This window comes from Microcebus murinus, chromosome 24 (genome assembly GCF_040939455.1).
Source record: "Microcebus murinus isolate Inina chromosome 24, M.murinus_Inina_mat1.0, whole genome shotgun sequence".
Taxonomy (NCBI): domain Eukaryota; kingdom Metazoa; phylum Chordata; class Mammalia; order Primates; family Cheirogaleidae; genus Microcebus; species Microcebus murinus.
In genome coordinates this window covers 20,286,252-20,303,127 of record NC_134127.1, presented here as the reverse complement: position 1 = coordinate 20,303,127, position 16,876 = coordinate 20,286,252, and the positions used below count along the sequence as shown (strand labels likewise).

Here is a 16,876-nt window from a genome sequence, read left to right as displayed (position 1 = left end):
AAAGGGAAGAGAGAGGACAGGAAAAAATGTCTAGTTATCCAGTTACTTTCATTCAGTCATTCATTCATCCTTTGTCACCCAGACTGGAGTGCAGTGGCTTGATCACAGCTCATTGCAACCTCTGACTCCTGGGCTCAAGTAATTCTCCTGCCTCAGCATCCTGAGCACCTGGGACTACAGGCAGGTCCTACCACACCTGGCCTCCAGTTAGCTTTAAAAAGTGACAAGGAATGATGCGCAAATCGGAGTGTCTAGAGCAGGCCCCAGTGCTGCGAGGCTCCTTGTCACCTACAATGACAAGTCTCTTTACCCTACAAGTTGTGACCTAGCCGGAAAAGGCCACCCAGCCAAACCCTAAATCTTCATATAACCCATGACTGTACTTAATCTTTAGCCACTTATCTGGTTGCCGCTCCACTGGCCCCGACTGCCACCCATTAATTATGAACCAATTTTGAGCACAAATGTCTTGATAGGACCGCTTATCCTCCCTTCCTCCTCCTGTTTCCGCCTTTTTCGGGTCTTTAGCTCTGCAGTGAAAGTTGCCACCCAGGGAGAAGGCTGGGCTGTCCTTCGGGAAAACCAAAATTTCAGAACAGGTAGGAAAACAGGAGCTGCTGAAAATGGTCCTGCCTGGAGGCTCCCCGGCCTGGTGACTCCAAACCTCGGACACTTTCTCAGCTGATTTGGTGGTTGCATGGCTCAAATCGGAGTGTCAGCAGGGTGCAGGCATCCTGGAGATGGCCAGGCACCTTGGGAACAGGCTGTGATGTTCTAGGGGACAGAGCGAATAGCTTTGTTGTAACATCCAGGTCTAGATACAGATACTGAGATATGACTTCTTCAGGGGGCCCTTCCTGACTCCTCTCCATGAGGTTCAGGATCCCTGAGGACAGTTCGCCACCCCTTAGAGGAATGAGTCATCTAGACATCATGGGCATCTGTCCTCCCTGCCAGCTGAGGACTCAGGTGGGGAGAGACCTGGGCTGAGTCGAGCCTCCTGCCTCCCTCCCACACACGGTTTTACCCCATAGGCACCCTTAATTATAGCCCGCGTTGCTTAACAACAGAGAAGCATTCTGAGAAACGCGTCATTAGGTGATTATGTCACTGTCGTGTGAACATCATAGAGCACACTTACACAAGCCTACATAGTACGGCTTACTACACACCTAAGCTACATGGCACAGCACATCGCTCCTAGGCTACACACCTGCACAGCATGTTACCGTAGGCAACTACAGTGCAATGGTATTTGTGCACCTAGAGGAATCTAAATATAGAAAAGGTACAATGGAAATACTGTATAAAGGATAACATTTTTAAATGGTACACCAGTATAGGGCACTTAATATGAATGGGCTTGCAGGCCTGGAAGTTGCTCTGGGTGAGTCAGTGAGTGAGTGGTGAGCGAACATTAAGGCCTAGGACATTTTTGTGCACTACTGTCCTGTACAAAGTACACTTGCTACTTTAAACTTATAAAAAAAAAATTCTCTCTTCAATGTTAAATTAGCCTTAGCTTACTATAACGTTTTTACTTTATAAGCTTTTTATTTTTTTTAACTTTTTGACTCTTTTGTAATAACACGGAGCTTAAAACACAAACACACTATACAGCTACACAAAAATTCTTTCTTTATATCCTGATTCTATAAGCTTTCTTCCATTTTTAAAATTTTTTACTTTTAAACTTTTTTGTTAAAAATTAAGGCACAAACACATGCATTAATTAGCCTAGGCCTACACAGGGTCACGATCATCAATATCACTATCTTCCACCTCCACATCTTGTCCCACTGGAAGGTCTTCGGGGCCAGTAACATGCATGGAGCTGTCATCTCCTGTGAGAACAATGCCTGCTTCTGGATTCTTCTGTAACACCTCCTGAAGGACCTGCCTGAGTCTGTTTTACAGTTAACTGTTTTTTAATAAGCAGAAGGAGTACAATCTAAAATAATGGTAAAAGATATAGAGTAGTAAATACATAAAACAGTATCACAGTCATTTATTACCATTTTCAAGCATTATATGCTGGGCATAATTGCATGTGCTAGACTTTTATACGACAGGCGGTGTAGTTTTGTTTACACGAGCATCACCGCAAACACGAGAGTAATGTGTGTGCTGTGACATTACAGACTGCTAGGACACCACTAGGCAATAGGAATTTCTCAGCTCCATTATATTCTCATAGGGCTACTGTCGTATATGGGGTCCATTGTTGACCGAAACATCATTATGCAATGCTTACTTCTAGCAGGGGATAAAGTTACACTTTCACAAATGCCTTTTGAATCTTCCTAGGTAGCAACATGAATAGGAATCAGCCTAAGGCAAGCCAGCAATTGGCAAGCCAACCACAGAGTCAGTGACTAAGGAAAGGAACTTTCTTGATTCTTCAGTTCAAGACACACCCTCAGTTCACCCATTCCACTCTCGTACATATATACACGCATTGGCCACATCTTCTTTCCTTTGAGGGCTTCCCTGCCTCTCTGGTCTGACCCCTCAGATCTAATTATCAATCAGCCACCCAGTAACTTTAATCCAGGTTCCTGACAGCCCTGGGACACAGTGATCCACATTAGGGCAGAGAAGGCAGGGAGGGGAGGACACGTCGTGAGTCAGAGGCAGTGCCCGGCAGGTCCCGCTGCCCGGCAAGCCTGGCTGGCCAGCTTCCTGCAGGCTGCAACCCTCCATGTTACGCTTCTAAAGCCAGGCCCTGGACAAGGGAAGGCAAGGCGCCCGCAAAACCCTCAACATGGGCATCGTGGGGACCCTGAGACAAAGGCACCTGTGTGTTCCCTCCTTCTCTTGAGCAAGCAAGGAAAACAGAGCCGGGAAAGACTGAGGTGGGAAAGAACCCAGGCGTCAGCAAACACACATAGCCATGCTCCAGGGTGATGAGTCACCTTCCCGCCCCTCCCCACAATGTCCCCAGACTCATCTGCCTGGTGCTCAAAGAGACAGACTCCCCTGAAAAACAAGAGTGGGCATATGAAGCGAGAATCCCTAAGCCCTGGGCATGCCACTGCCCTCCCCGAAGGTGGCCTCGTCCTTCCCTAGCCTGCTGGTTACTGCTGCACACAGCTGCTATCATCGCCCATCCTACATTACCAATTTAAAATGTACGTCTGAGCACACTGGGTAGGACTTGGCTCTTCCTCATTAAGCCAGCCAAAGAGGCGGCAGCAGACAGCCACCCCATCTTTGCTCAACAGATGGGAGACACTGTGTAAGGAGAGAGGTTAAGTGCCCAAGGCCACGCAGCTGCAGTGAATCCTCGGTCATGCTGGAATGAGAGCCTGGATTTTCCATTCCAATGAGCTAACTCTACCCCTCTAACAGGATCCCAGTTTGATAATAAATACCATGGCCTGGCACCTGCAGAGAGCTTTATACTTTCTAAACTGTGTTCCCTGCAAACCTAGCTGTATGTTCTTACTAGATGCAGTAAGTGGGTCTGAAAGGGAGGCAGGATGGGCACTATAACTCTTCCCCCAAATAATAATACTTTTAGAAATAATAATAGAAGCTAATATTAACTGAGTGCTTTCCAAGTGCCTGGCACTATTCTTAACATTCTAGGTGTATCATCTCAATTAATTCTCATAGTAACATTCTTGATGTGGGTACTGTCAGAGGAGAAAACTGCAGCCCTAGTGGACCAAGGAACTATGATATAGTGCTCTTCCCACTAGGTCACTTTTACACTGTGATCTGGAAAGGAATGCTCAGACCAGTCTGAATTCACTATGCTGAGTGCACCTCCAACTCCCTGCCGAAATGAGAAAGCGCCAGAGCAGCTGCAATTTGTTCCAGAGAGGGAAGCCAGACAGAGCCAAAAATATCCTGTGGCAATAACCATTTGTCATCATCTCCTCTTTACGGACATATTTGCCTGAAGAACTCCTAACTATACGCTAGCGCCCTGCATTCTGTGCCATATTTTCAGGTGTAACAATTACCTGCTGGTGCTCTCTGGACTCCAGTTCTTCCCTCCCAAGACTGCAGGTGGGACTCACCCCCAATCACAGCCCTTTCTCCTCCATCTCCCAGAACCCAGCTCAAAGACTCAGCTGCCATTAAGCCACCTACTTGCTCCTGCCTCGTTCCCATCCTCACTTCTCCCACTCCAGCTCTGTAGCAGAAAAAGGCCTGAGGTCTGCGGCCTGATATTTCTCTGAAGCTCGGTGTTCTCAAATATGAAATGAGAAGCAAAATGTGCCTTTTCGGCCGGGCGCGGTGGCTCACGCCTGTAATCCTAGCTCTTGGGAGGCCGAGGCGGGCGGATTGCTCAAGGTCAGGAGTTCAAAACCAGCCTGAGCAAGAGCGAGACCCTGTCTCTACTATAAATAGAAAGAAATTAATTGGCCAACTGATATATATATAAAAAAATTAGCCGGGCATGGTGGCTCATGCCTGTAGTCCCAGCTACTTGGGAGGCTGAGGCAGAAGGATCGCTCGAGCCCAGGAGTTTGAGGTTGCTGTGAGCTAGGCTGACGCCACGGCACTCACTCTAGCCTGGACAACAAAGTGAGACTCTGTCTCAAAAAAAAAAAAAAAAAAATGTGCCTTTTCTCGCCTTCAAAGGATAGCTAGGAGGATCAAATGACCAAACAGAAGTTAAAATAATACAAAAATATACAATTGCAATGGCAATATACAAACATATGCAAGCATTCAAATAATAATACTTTTAGAAATAATAATAGAAGCTAATATTAACTGAGTGCTTTCCAAGTGCCTGGCACTATTCTTAACATTCTAGGTGTATCATCTCAATTAATTCTCATAGTAACATTCTTGATGTGGGTACTGTTATTATCCCATTTTACAGATGAGAAAAATAAGGCACAGAAAGGTTTCAGTAACTTGACCAGGTGCGACTCCAGGCAGTCTGGCCCCAGGGCTTGTGCTGTTAACCTGAACAGCCCTAATCATTAAGCATATTGCCTCTGATACAACCTGTCATTCGCTTAGCATGTTACGGTTTACAAAAGCCATTTGCAAATGTGATCTCATCTAAGCTTCCCAACAGTCCTGTCCAAAAGGTAAAGTAAATGATATCAGTCTAGTTTCATGAGGAGAAAACCAGCCCAGAGAAATGATTTGCCCAAAGTTTCCCGAGCTGGTTACTGGCAGGGACTTAAATTCATGGGGCCTGCCCCCTAGTTTGGTGGCCTCTCCAGGGGCTTCAACACCAGCATAATTCTGACAAGCACATGCCCCTCCCAAGGCCCCACCCATAGCAGCATCTCAAATTCCCCTTTCTGGCCATGCCAGGGAACAAAAGCTTTTGGCTCAAGAAGAGGCAGATGGGGTCAGAGGCTTTCACCAAGCAGAAGGCACCACAGACCATGTGGCCATCCAAACCTCAGGGTTCCAGAGCTTTCTGAGTCTCTCACTGGATGTATGTGATGGATCCAGAGGCTCAGTGGACCCAGAGGAAGTCCTCTTGGTGACAGAAAGCTGCAGTCACTCAACTTGGCCCACAATGGCCAGACATTTCCTAAACCTGTTATGCAACTCTTGCTTCAACCACACTGCTGCTGGGATTTCTCCCTATTTCAACATGTTTTGCTTTCTCTTCAGAGAGAAAGCAGGAATGTGAAACCTTAACACCTATTAGTGACCAGATAATGGTCCTCCTGGACTGTCCGGGATTACGAGGAAGGTGAGGGATGTTGCCAAAAGTATCTTGCATGAGCTAACTTGAGTTTCCAGAATGACTAACGGCCACAGGAGTGAGGAAGAGGATGGGAGGGGGTAGTACAACTGAGGACCATTGTCTCCTACAGCAGAAGGAACCAATTCAAGAGTGCCCGTCAGAGATACCAGAAGGATGCGCCACTGCAGGCTTCAGACCCCAAGATGGCAGCAGCTGGAGCAGCCCAGAGCCCAGACAGCCCAGACCGTGTTTTTAGCCCATTTGAAAGTACACATCAGGACAAGTGATTCTTCTCTCCAAAGGGAGTCAGTTCTGTCCCCTAAGCTCAGGTCTAATTATAGAGAGCATGCTTGCTGCGGGAGCAAGAGCCAGGCATTCTAATTTTTGTGGCCCAGTGTCTAGCACAGTGTCTGGTGAAGAGGACACTCAGGAAATGCAGAATGAAACGAGTGGCCAAAGGCACAGCCTCATGGGGTGTAGCTGTTGCTTGCTGGGTTCTACTGCAGAAAAAGAGGACATGACAAAACAAAAACTGGTGTTTATTTAATAGCAGGTTTTTGTTTTTGTTTTTTACATCTCTTTAGAACAGCCATGCCTTCCTTCATTCAACCAATGTTCATAGAATACCTCTACTTGTTACACTCTGGAGGGCCAATCGGAGGAAGACTGCAGGTGAAAGCCTATCAGTCTCCGTGCACTTTATTTGCAAGGCAACCGGAACAGCTGAACGACTATAAGGTGGGGAGAGATGCCAAACGCAAACTGCATAGAGATATGGCTGATCCTTAGCCCCTTGGCAGGCTCTGCTGCACCATGGACAATGGGCTGAATTTTCCACTCCAATCAGCTGACCCAACCTTACACAGAATCCCAGATTGGGAATAAACACTGTGACCTAACACTGCAGACAGCTCTATCTTTTTCACACTATGTTCCCTGCACACCTGGCTGTATTTTCTAACTAAATGTAGTAAGCAGACCTGCAAGGGAGGCATGACAAATGCTGTGGAGAAGAACAAAGCAGGGATGGGCAGTCAGGAAGTGAGGGGATCCGAAAAGGAGGGGAGCCACTGAGTCCCCTGAAGCAAGGCAGTGAGGAGTGGAGGGGAGAAGAAGGAAACAAATTCGAGGGGTATTACGCGGACACAGGTGGGCAGGTTTCCCATGCACATGGGGCAGCAGCTGGAAAGAAGCCAGAGATGGTGCCCAGAGGACTGAGGGAGGGACGCAGGTAGAAGGGCTGGCCCACAGGAAGGCCAGGACATACACTCTGGACACGCCGAGGCTGAGGAGGTCACAAGGCAACTGGAGATTCGGCTCCCAAGAGCCTGGGCCCGAGATAGTGATCTGGGAGCTATCAGGGCCCAGGCAGAAACTGAGCTACATGTGCTGGGGACAGATGAGGGTGGAGGCAGGAGCCAGACTCAGGGAGGGAAACAAGGATTGCGAGGTGTGTTGGGGTCATGGCAGAGCCCTCGCAGGGCGCCCTCGGCAGGTCAGGGGCAGCAGGTGGACCGGGGAGACGATGACTGACCAGCCGTCTCTGTGAGGCTTTGGTGGAGCTGGGGACACAAAAGCCAGGGGGCAGGGTGAGAGGTGAGTACACAGAGACCAAGTGTCAACAGTCCTTTCATAACATTTGTTATTTTAAGGAGAAAAAAAGGGCAATAGAGTTTGTTTGTTGGAGGGTTAGGGTGGCACTCAGCGCGTGGGGTCAAGGCGAGAAGTCTGGGTTTGTTTCGGATGGGCTGGCTTGCACCTGTAGAACGCTTCTGAGAAGGACTTAACAGAGAGGGCAGCCTGGAGGTCCTGGAACTGTGTCACTCAAGAGCCAGGGAACAAAAGTGACCTCCACTATCACCATTTCCTGTGGCGAGAGCCTCACGTATGCTGCCCCATTTCACACCGTCCACAACCCTATAAAACAGGTCTTGGTACTAATATTCCCATTTTGCAGAGAAGGAACTCTGAGCTTACAGAGGTCAGGTGATGTGCCCAGGTGTAGAGCCAGGATTCGAACCCAGGTGTGTCTGTATGGTCCATACACATCACCCTTCCCTGCTGCTGTGGATTCAACCTAGACAAGCGAAGGACACCTGTTACCTATGGTGGGGGCGGAAGGTAAGAGCATTTGGAAAGACAGTGACAGGAAGACAGGTTTCACTGGGGCCCTGGTTTCTCTATGAATTAGGATACGAGATGCCACACTGAGGCTGAAAATGGTGGAGCAGGAGGGCTGAGGAGCAGGAGGACACAGGCTGTTGCCTGTGTCCTCCTGGAACACATGGAACACGTGGAACACAGGACTGCAGCGCTAGGGGGCCCGCGAGGCCGGGGAGCACACACGCAGGACGCCAAGGAGGAGGAAGGGCTGCTCGGCTGCCCAAGGAACAGATGGCTATCTAGGACCAGGGTGGGGCAGGCCAGGGTTGGAAGAACCACAAGCAGAGAAACTGAGGGCCCAAGAGCAGCGGTAGCGATGAAGCTCGGGGTCCAGGCTATGAGACATCTGGATTTAAGATTTCAGCAGCAGGAGATTCTAACTTAGGTCAAGGCCCCATGGAAGCAAAGGCCATTGACCTCAGAGGCACAGAGAATGCAGAGACTTGGAGGTGAGTTGGCGGTGACTGAGGGGCTGTCCTCTGGTTGATGATGTCGTCTGGAGTGGAGAGGCAGTCTGTGCGTCAGAGGCCACAGACCTCAGAAAACGAGGGAATGTGACTGCAGTCATGTTGGTAATGATGACAATGAAGATGAGTGCTAACACCAAGAGAGCATCCACCATACTATCTGTATCAGGCACTGCACAAAGTGCATTAGGGCTTAACCCTCACACACACACCCAAGAGATCAGAGTCATCTTCCCCTTTTTACAGATGGGAAACAGAGAGATTAAGAAACTTGCCCAAGGTCACACCTAAGTGGGAACTGGAACCCAGTTCCAGGCAGTCAGGCTCAAGGGTCCACTTCCTAAGGGTTAGGAAATGGAGCTGATTTCCATAAGCACAGGGAGATGGAAGGAAGTTTGGTGAAGAGGGGAAAGTATAAGGAGCTTGTTAACAAGAAACTTCCCCAGGGCCCAGTGGAAAAATAAGGGGAGAAGGAAAGAAGTAACGGGAAGTTGAGCCCAGAAATCGAAAGCAAGAAGAAAATTAGTATCCCCATGTCAGGAAACAAACTCAGAGATGCCAAGTGTCCTGCCCAACCAGTAAGTCAAAGCCAGTTCTCTGAGAAACCCAGCTCAGCAGGAACTTGAGGGAAGGTTTACAGCTCAAAAAAGAGAAAGTGAGTGGACACACCCCTCTTGTGAAAAATATCAGCGGTAAGCACTCCAGGTGGGTGGGGCAGCAGGCCCAGGCAAAGCATGCCTTCTGGATGGTCCAGCCAACACCACGACCCTCAGAGTATGTCTGCAGCCAACACGAAAGGGGCTCAAAAGCTTCAGATTGAAAACAAACAAAAACAAAAACAGGAATTCTTTGAGGAGGCAAGGTTCAGTACTAACACAGACAGGAAAGAGCCAGAAGCTCTGGGGTTCAAGAGAGAATGACAAAAGCTTCCACACAAGCAAGTGAGTTTACACAATGAATCAGGGAAGGGCAATCCCCAAAGTCTGAAGGGATCACGAGCCCATGATTATAAAACAACGAAATCAAGACAGAAGCCCTGAGATCAGCCACCGCCCCAAAGAGCAGATGGGACAAAAGCCCTCTTCAATGAGATGGCTGCAGGGAGCTGAAACATGCCCTCATGGAAGCCAGGAAAAGGTTTGGGAAGCACACCCTTCCCCTCCAGGGTGCACACGTGTCCCCAACCCACATATACACTGTCCTGCATGGTTTAAGCAGACACTAAATTCCCCCCAATTGTCCCCAAATAGCTCTCCCCACTAAAAAGCCAACACCCCCTTTGCTGCCCACCATACTCCCGGGCACCCCTGCAACCCACACTCCAGTCTGCCCCTTCCCCATTTCAGGGGAGAGGAAAGTGGCCATGTGGGAGCCCCAGGGCCACTTGCCCTCTCCTCTGTGGCAGGCCCGAGGGGTACAGATCTTGGTTGCAGGTGTCAGCATGCAGCCTGGGAGTTCCAGAAACAAGGAACAGGACCTTGGCTCAAGAGTACCCCTTTTGTTACTCACCCCTCCAAACTCACCTTTTACAAAAGTACCTCTCATTGGAGGACAGAAAAGCAGCAGGGGTGGGGTGGATGGGAAGGAGAGAAATGGGAAGGGAGAGAGAAAAATCACTATAATTTTGTTCCAGGAACTAGAGCAATTTGGGATTTCACGCCCTTTTGAAGCTCAATGGCATCTACTGCACTGCACTTTGTTTCGAAAGCACTGGAGTGGGTGGGAGGAGACTCTGGCAGCTGCCTGCTCCCCCTCCCCACCCACCAGCACCCTTCCCACCAACCAAGCCAGCCTGCAGGGAGGAGGCACGAGGAGAAAACTCAGAAGTTGAGGGACACTGGACCACGCTGTCCAGGCACCTGGCTCACTCAGGGCTGCAGGGCTGGCTGTGGATGTCCCTGAGGCCAGCCCGAGGACAGCACCCACGGGCTCCTATAGCGGATGCCTCACCACATGCACTGGGAAGGAGGGTTCACCCCAGTAGAGTCAAAAGCAGGGTCTCCCTGACAAGCAAAGCAAAAGAAGGGCCGTGAAAGGGTCAGCGGAAGTCCCACGGCTTCAAATCTTTCCTGTTTCCTTTTGCCCCTGCTTTCACCACGGCGGGACCCAGCGTGGTCTCCAAGCGGTGTGCCTAATCTACTTGGAATTTCCTCCTCCACCCACCTGGCATGCTCCCCACAGTCTTCAGCACTCCTGACCAGACCAGGGGTTCTCACAGCCACCCCAAGTGCCACTTGTCACTTTGAGACACCAGGAAGAGGTTCATGAAAAACGTGCTGCCAAGCCCCAGATGGAAAGAAGCTACCGTTTGGTGAGAGCCCTGCAGAGACCCTGTGCTCCTGCCTTTGTACACCTTTGCTGCCCACTCTAAGCCTGGGGGCAGCCAGAGGTTCGATGAAAGAGCACCCATCGCACAGTGGGACTAAGCGAAAGAGGAAGATGCAGGACGGAGCAGAAGCATTGCCAAAGGTCTTCCAAATAACCATTTAATAATCTCAGGCCTTTGCCGGCTAGAGCTCCAGAGACATTGGGGAGCCTCAGGTTCTGTGGTTTTCATACTGACCATAACCTCCAGCCAGAAATGCATTTGACACCGCCACCTGGGGTATACACGTATAACTCAGAGTTTCAACAACCAACATTTCTCCTGCTGCATGCTGTGCACACTTATATTTTGTACTCTCACCAATACTTTTTAAAATGATGACTTTACTAATGGGTCACGACTCACAGTTTAAAAAACACCAGTCATTAAAGTGACGCGGGGGGATGGAACTTCATGAACAAGCACATTTAATATTATTATACAATTGTAAGCATTCATGAGGCTGGCTTTCTGCACTTAGTACCACAAAACAAGCAGCACCAGGCTCCGAGTGCAAAGTGACCAGCACTGGTAGAAAAACTGGGGAAAAGCTAGCCAACTCAACACTCTCATCTAACATTTCAAGAAAGTTAAAAATGTATGCCTTTCAAAATTCAGAAAACTTTTCTTTTGAGATATAACTTACATGGATTTGGTTTCAGTTGTAATAATGATTTTGAAATTTCAAGGAGCATAAAAGAGGGCAATGGATGCAGAGACAGGAGACACGAAATGTGGAGAAACACTGAACAGCCCCCATTTTACAGCCCCTAATTTATGAGGGACACAAGTAAGGCACAGAACAGTGCCTGAGGCATGAAGCAAGTTAGGGGAAGGGCTTGAAACCCAACCCAGGTCTCTTGGCTCAATTATTCATGGGTTCCTCCATCACTCAAAATATTTAAGAGGAACACAGTAGTGGTCTCCCCAAGTGACGCATTTCCATGACTGAGGCACAGGTGCGTCCCCGACCCTCTGCTGGGCACAGACAACTATGCTGGTCTTGGCAGATCTCAGCACTCTGTGACAGTCTCCCCAGGTCATGCAACCTGGGCTCCAGCCACTCGACTCTCTCTGTGCCTTTCATCTCAGCTAAAAATTGAACAAAACAATCCTTGCTACCCCTTCCAAGAAAGTTGTAGAAAAAACAAGAGATGCTTTAAAACAAATCCTGCACACTTAAGAACAGAAGAGCCCCCCAAGGGTCATTATTTGGGGTCAGAATTAGAATCCCATAACCTAGAAGACCTCACTGATTAGCCATCCCAAGCCTCATTTTACAGACAAGCCCCATGAGGACAGTGACTTGTCTAGGAAAGTCAGACTGTAGGCACCATGTTAAGCTGTCCATAGGTGAAAACTGCTACAGAAAGTAATACTAAGTACACAGGTGACGTCCCAATCAAAACGTACCAATGTCTCCAGGACCACAGGAGGAACAGGGAACTAAACACAGATCACACACTTTGAATAGGTAAGACAAATGCTTCTTGAGAGTGTCAAAGAGAGCTCAAAAGACATGACTAATTATCTCTAATCCTAAAAATAAGCTAAAATGATTCTCTGAACCAAACTCACAGCAAAGAAGCTTGGGGCCTCAGAAGTCGTGGCGTTCCTTGAGGGGATGTTCATCTAGAGACACCAGCGGGTCTAGAGCCTGCTGAACATCTCCTGCTCCCAACATTCCCCACAATCTGCCCAGGGCACTTGAGAAAACAGCTTCAACTATGAGGAATTCTATTACACGTGAGGGTTTCTCTCTTATACACATGCTACGTGGTATCTGTCAAGGGTCTTTCCTAGAGGAGCTTTGAAAAGCTAAGGGACAAGGATCTCCCTGATCCTGGCAAGGAACAGTGGCAGGCAAGGACCATTCCTCTAATTCCCCACTGGGACTCTGGAGGGACAGCCAAGTGATGGCACAGACCCAGAGGCACACTGGAAGCCCAGGCCTTTTCTCACTGGACTTGCGCCTGTCCAGCTGCTGACTGCCAGCTCCAAGAGAGCTGCCCAGAGACGGGAAAACCCTCTGAGTTAGACATTTTGGCCTGCACACCTGCTCACATGGGGCCAGCACCAGCCACAAGAGACAGCTGCTGGTAGGTGGCTCTGTGGGCCCAGCCTTGGGAGACAACTGCCACCTAGGGAGGTCTCAGAATTCCCCAAAGCACACTGGAGCTGCAGCCTGAGGATTCAGGTGGCTAGGAGTCTGCTCAGGTTAATCAGTTCAACTGTCTGTGCCTCAGTTTCTTCATCTGTTAACCCCCTGGGGTTGCTACATGAATTAGATGAGTTATACCTATCAAAGTGCAGCGTGTAACAGTCTATACTAGTAGCACTTCCTGTACCACTCTGTCCCCCTGGCCATCGGTGTTCTGGGCAAGCTGACAGAAGGCAGCTTTCTAACAGGCAAAATCCCCCTGCTAAAGCTGCCTCCTTACAGAAACGAATTGAAAACTACCTAGGCAAGGAACCGGACCAGGTTTAAAGGACAAACTGAGTGCCTATTACACAACCCATAGTAAGGGCTCCATGGGACAAGCTCTGCCTGGCTGCCCACCGGCCTGCCTCCCCGAAAGCAAAAGAAGACAAACGTCACTGCGGGTTTCACTGTCTCCTAGCGGCTCCGCTGCCCCAACTCCGGGGAAGAGGTGCAGGAACCCTGAGAAAAGGGGATCACACAGAACGTCGCCGAACCGGTACTCTGGAAAGAGGTGCCAAGACCCGAAAGCTCTCCAGACAACCTGGGGAGCCACAGCCACACGCCAGGGCCAGAGGGCGCGCGGCCGGGCCGGGGCCACGTTTCCCAGCGCGAGCGTGTGAGCGCTTCCCCGCGGGGAGCGCCGCGGAAACCGCGCACGTGAGGGCAGCCCGGGCCAGCCCGCACGCCCGGCGCGAAGGGACTGTGCAAAGCTGCAGCGATCGCCTCCCCGGGAGCCCCGCCACCGCCACGGAGGCCAGCCCCCTTCGCCTCCCCCGCCGCAGCGCCGCCAGCACCCGGGACCCGGCACCCTCGCGGGGTAGGCGGAAGGAGCGGAGCGGCGCGCTCCCCAGAGCCCGGGCTGCGCGCGTCTGTTCCCGGGGAGACCCTGGCCAGCCGCGGCCCCCGGGACAGCGTGGTTTCGGGGCGCTGACGCGCGCGGGATGCAAACGCGCGCGCGCGCCCCTGCTCGGCTCGCTCGGAGCCCGGCGTCTCCCCGCGCCTCACCTTCACCGAGTCCACCGGGTACATGACTGAGTGCTCCAGGATCCCGGCCATCGCTCCGGCTGTCATGTGGGTGGATACGGAGGCGCTGGTCGGCAGGTTCTCATAGTCCTCCGGCCCGGCGGCGTCCTTGCCGCCGCCGCCATCTCGGCCGTCCCCATCCATCCTGCACCCCACAGCCTGGCTCCCCACGCCGCCGCTGCGGAGCTCCATCCGCCGGCTCCGCGGGGCGCGGGAGGCTGCAGGAGGTGGGCAGGGAGGGGGAGGGGGCGAAAAACTTCACTTCTTAAAGTGGGAACCACCTCCCCGGGGCTGCGGCGCCTGACGCCATGGCGGGCTGGGGTGGAGCGGAGCGGCCCGCGCCTCCAATCACTGGAAAAGAAGCGGCCGGCCGCCGCCGCGCCATTGGTGTGCGGGACGCGGGGGCCCGCCTCCCTGTGTGACGTCACTGTCCAGTGCACATTTCCCAGCAACCGGACGGGGGCGAGGGGAGACGTTGGGGAGTCCGGGGAAGTTGTACCTTGAGGATGGTGCGGGTCCGCTAGGGGCAGGCAAGCGAGGTCACCCAGGAGGGTCGGCCTGGCCGCAGGAGGATATGCCCAGAGCTGGAGATCTGTGGCTCAGGGAAAATCCGCCCCCAGGGCTGGTGGCTTTGCATACGGTATTGCTCAGCAAGCTTTGGCATTCCTAAGGCCTGAAGTTAAAACTCAACATCCCGTTCTAGACTGCTTTGTTCAAAATTTATTCTCTTGCTGAAAACGCATAATACATAGCTAAATTTGTTCCTCCTTTTGTTCTCACAAAGAGGCCAAATCCATCCTGCCCTAGGTTGAACTAGACTGGGAGTAGTAACCAGGATGGCGCCCCTCTAAGCAGGCACTTCTAGCAAATTTTGCGTTTGAGATGCCCTGAAGGTCTTTAGAGGCCTGGTCTCACAGTAGGAGTGCCAAGTGGCTGAGAGTAAAATCTTACAGCCTTGCCTCTGTCTGTCTTATAATTTCTGCTCTACTAGTTTTTAACGTCATCCTTAACTGGCTTCTTCAATAAATTGTAATCCAGGCTGTTTTAACTTAACGTTGTCTTGCTCCATCTGGGGAAAGGGAGAGAAGTCAAAAAATAGGATAAAGACCTGTATGTCTACTTATGGAATGTCTGCTACCGAAATGTGCGTGTTCCAAGGCTCAAGACGACTGGAGTTGATCCATCAGCTTCTTTGGCAGTAGGCCCTCTCTGCCTTATCTGGATGAGGCTTCTGGTCAGGGAGGCTGGGCCTTGAGATACGAAAGAATGGAGGGGACCCTAAAGATGCTGCACCTGCTCTCTGCCCTCATACTGGTCCCAAAGTTCAGGTCATAGCATCCCAGGCAGCTTTTAGGGATGTGAGAATCAGTAGAGGCATGAGGACCAAGGCTACTGTTTCCTCATATTTGATAGCTTCAGATAGTAGCTCCCAAAATGGATGCTAAGGAAATGTGATAGGTAGAGACAGGCTCTGTGTTTAGTAATAGCTAGAGAAAAAATTCTGTACTTTGGTCAAAGGTGATTTTTTAAGAAATGTTGATTAAAAGCTGCTGATACTCATTTTAAAAATGGATGCCCTTTAACCAGTATGTAAGAACCCACTGTCCCACTTCTGGGTATGTGACACAAAAACCTAAATGTGCATAAAGCTCTTTTTCAAAGCATTGTTTATAGTAGCAAATAATTGGAAACAAGCTCCATGTTCAACCAGAAGGGAATGGCTAAGGAAATTATGACGCATGTATTAGTGAAATATTATGCAGCCATTAAAAATTGTGACTATATTATGCAACAACATGGGAAATGATTATAATGTAATGTTAAGTGAAAAAGCAAAACAAAATTCTATAACCATTACTCTCACAAAGATGTAAATATTCACAGGAAAAAAGTGAAGTAGTTATTATTATAGAGATGGAGGATTGATTATAGGCAACTATTTCTCTGTTTTTAAGACTTTAATACTTGTATTTTTCTATAATTTAAAAATTAGACGAATGAATCATTTTTAGGATATATATGCCATATATAGTATATACATACCCTCCACTATATATATACTGTATATCCTATATAGATGTGCATGTGTGTTATATACACTTCCTAATGGATGAGAAACCCTCTAAACTTTGCAGTGGTGACATTGATGGAAAGAAATGACATTTTGGATGTTTTAGAGGGTTCTTGGAAAATATGAATATGTTGTAATCTTCAGAGACATGATTTTTAAAATTTTTATTAAATAAATGTAAAGTCAGAACCAATTGAAATTCTTTGGAATATTTACTATAAGTATTCAATATTTTTTTCTCCCCATATCTGGTAAACACGGTGGTTTGGCACTGAGTTCCTTATGTTCCTTTTTCGACTGCTGTGGCTAGAACATTTAAAGCCACATTTCCCAGACTCCCTTGCAGCCAGGGATCTAGCTGTGAATTATATTGTGCCAATAAATGAACTGTCAAGATCTGGAAGGTAGAAGTGACATGAGGTTCCCTTCCTTCTGCTTTGATGTTTTCTGCTGCCTAGCAAGGTCAGAGGCACTTGAGGTAGGAACAGTTGCTGTGGGCAGTGGCTTCTCTGACACATCAGCATTGCAGTGTCTGGTCACCAGATTCGTGGGTGTTGAGAGTCATCTGTGGCAGTGGGGTGACAGTAATGATGGTAGCCTCCTGGTCCTTGTGCCATGGCTTCAGTTGGTGGCCTTCTGATTCCTAACCTTCGAGGCCATGGCAGAGGTAGCCACTCCCTTGGGAAGCCAGTTTGGTAGCATGGATCTGCGCCTCCACCCCTCCCCACAATACTGTGTGTAGCAGCAAAGGGCATAGTGATGAAGGCACCATCCCAGATGTCAGAATGCAGCAGCCAACCCTGCTCCTAGCCCTCTGGGGACGCCCTGCTGAGAGAGGGCAGCATTCCAGACACCGTACCCCAGTGCTTGGGCCACACCACCAGCAAAGAGGGAGCAGTTCTGTCTTTGA

The 16,876-nt window shown here is 49.7% G+C and overlaps 1 protein-coding gene across 1 annotated transcript in view; it reads right to left on the bottom strand.

Annotated features, from left to right (window-relative positions):
* The window catches only part of SLC25A37 (solute carrier family 25 member 37), a 38,156-nt gene extending 23,903 nt beyond the window's left edge, over positions 1-14,253 (bottom strand). The window contains exon 1 of the mRNA XM_012739352.2: positions 13,878-14,253. Within this exon, the coding sequence (XP_012594806.1) occupies positions 13,878-14,087 (210 nt within the window). The 5' untranslated portion in view covers positions 14,088-14,253. The remainder of the gene's footprint in view (positions 1-13,877) is intronic.
* Positions 14,254-16,876: the final 2,623 nt, after the last annotated feature.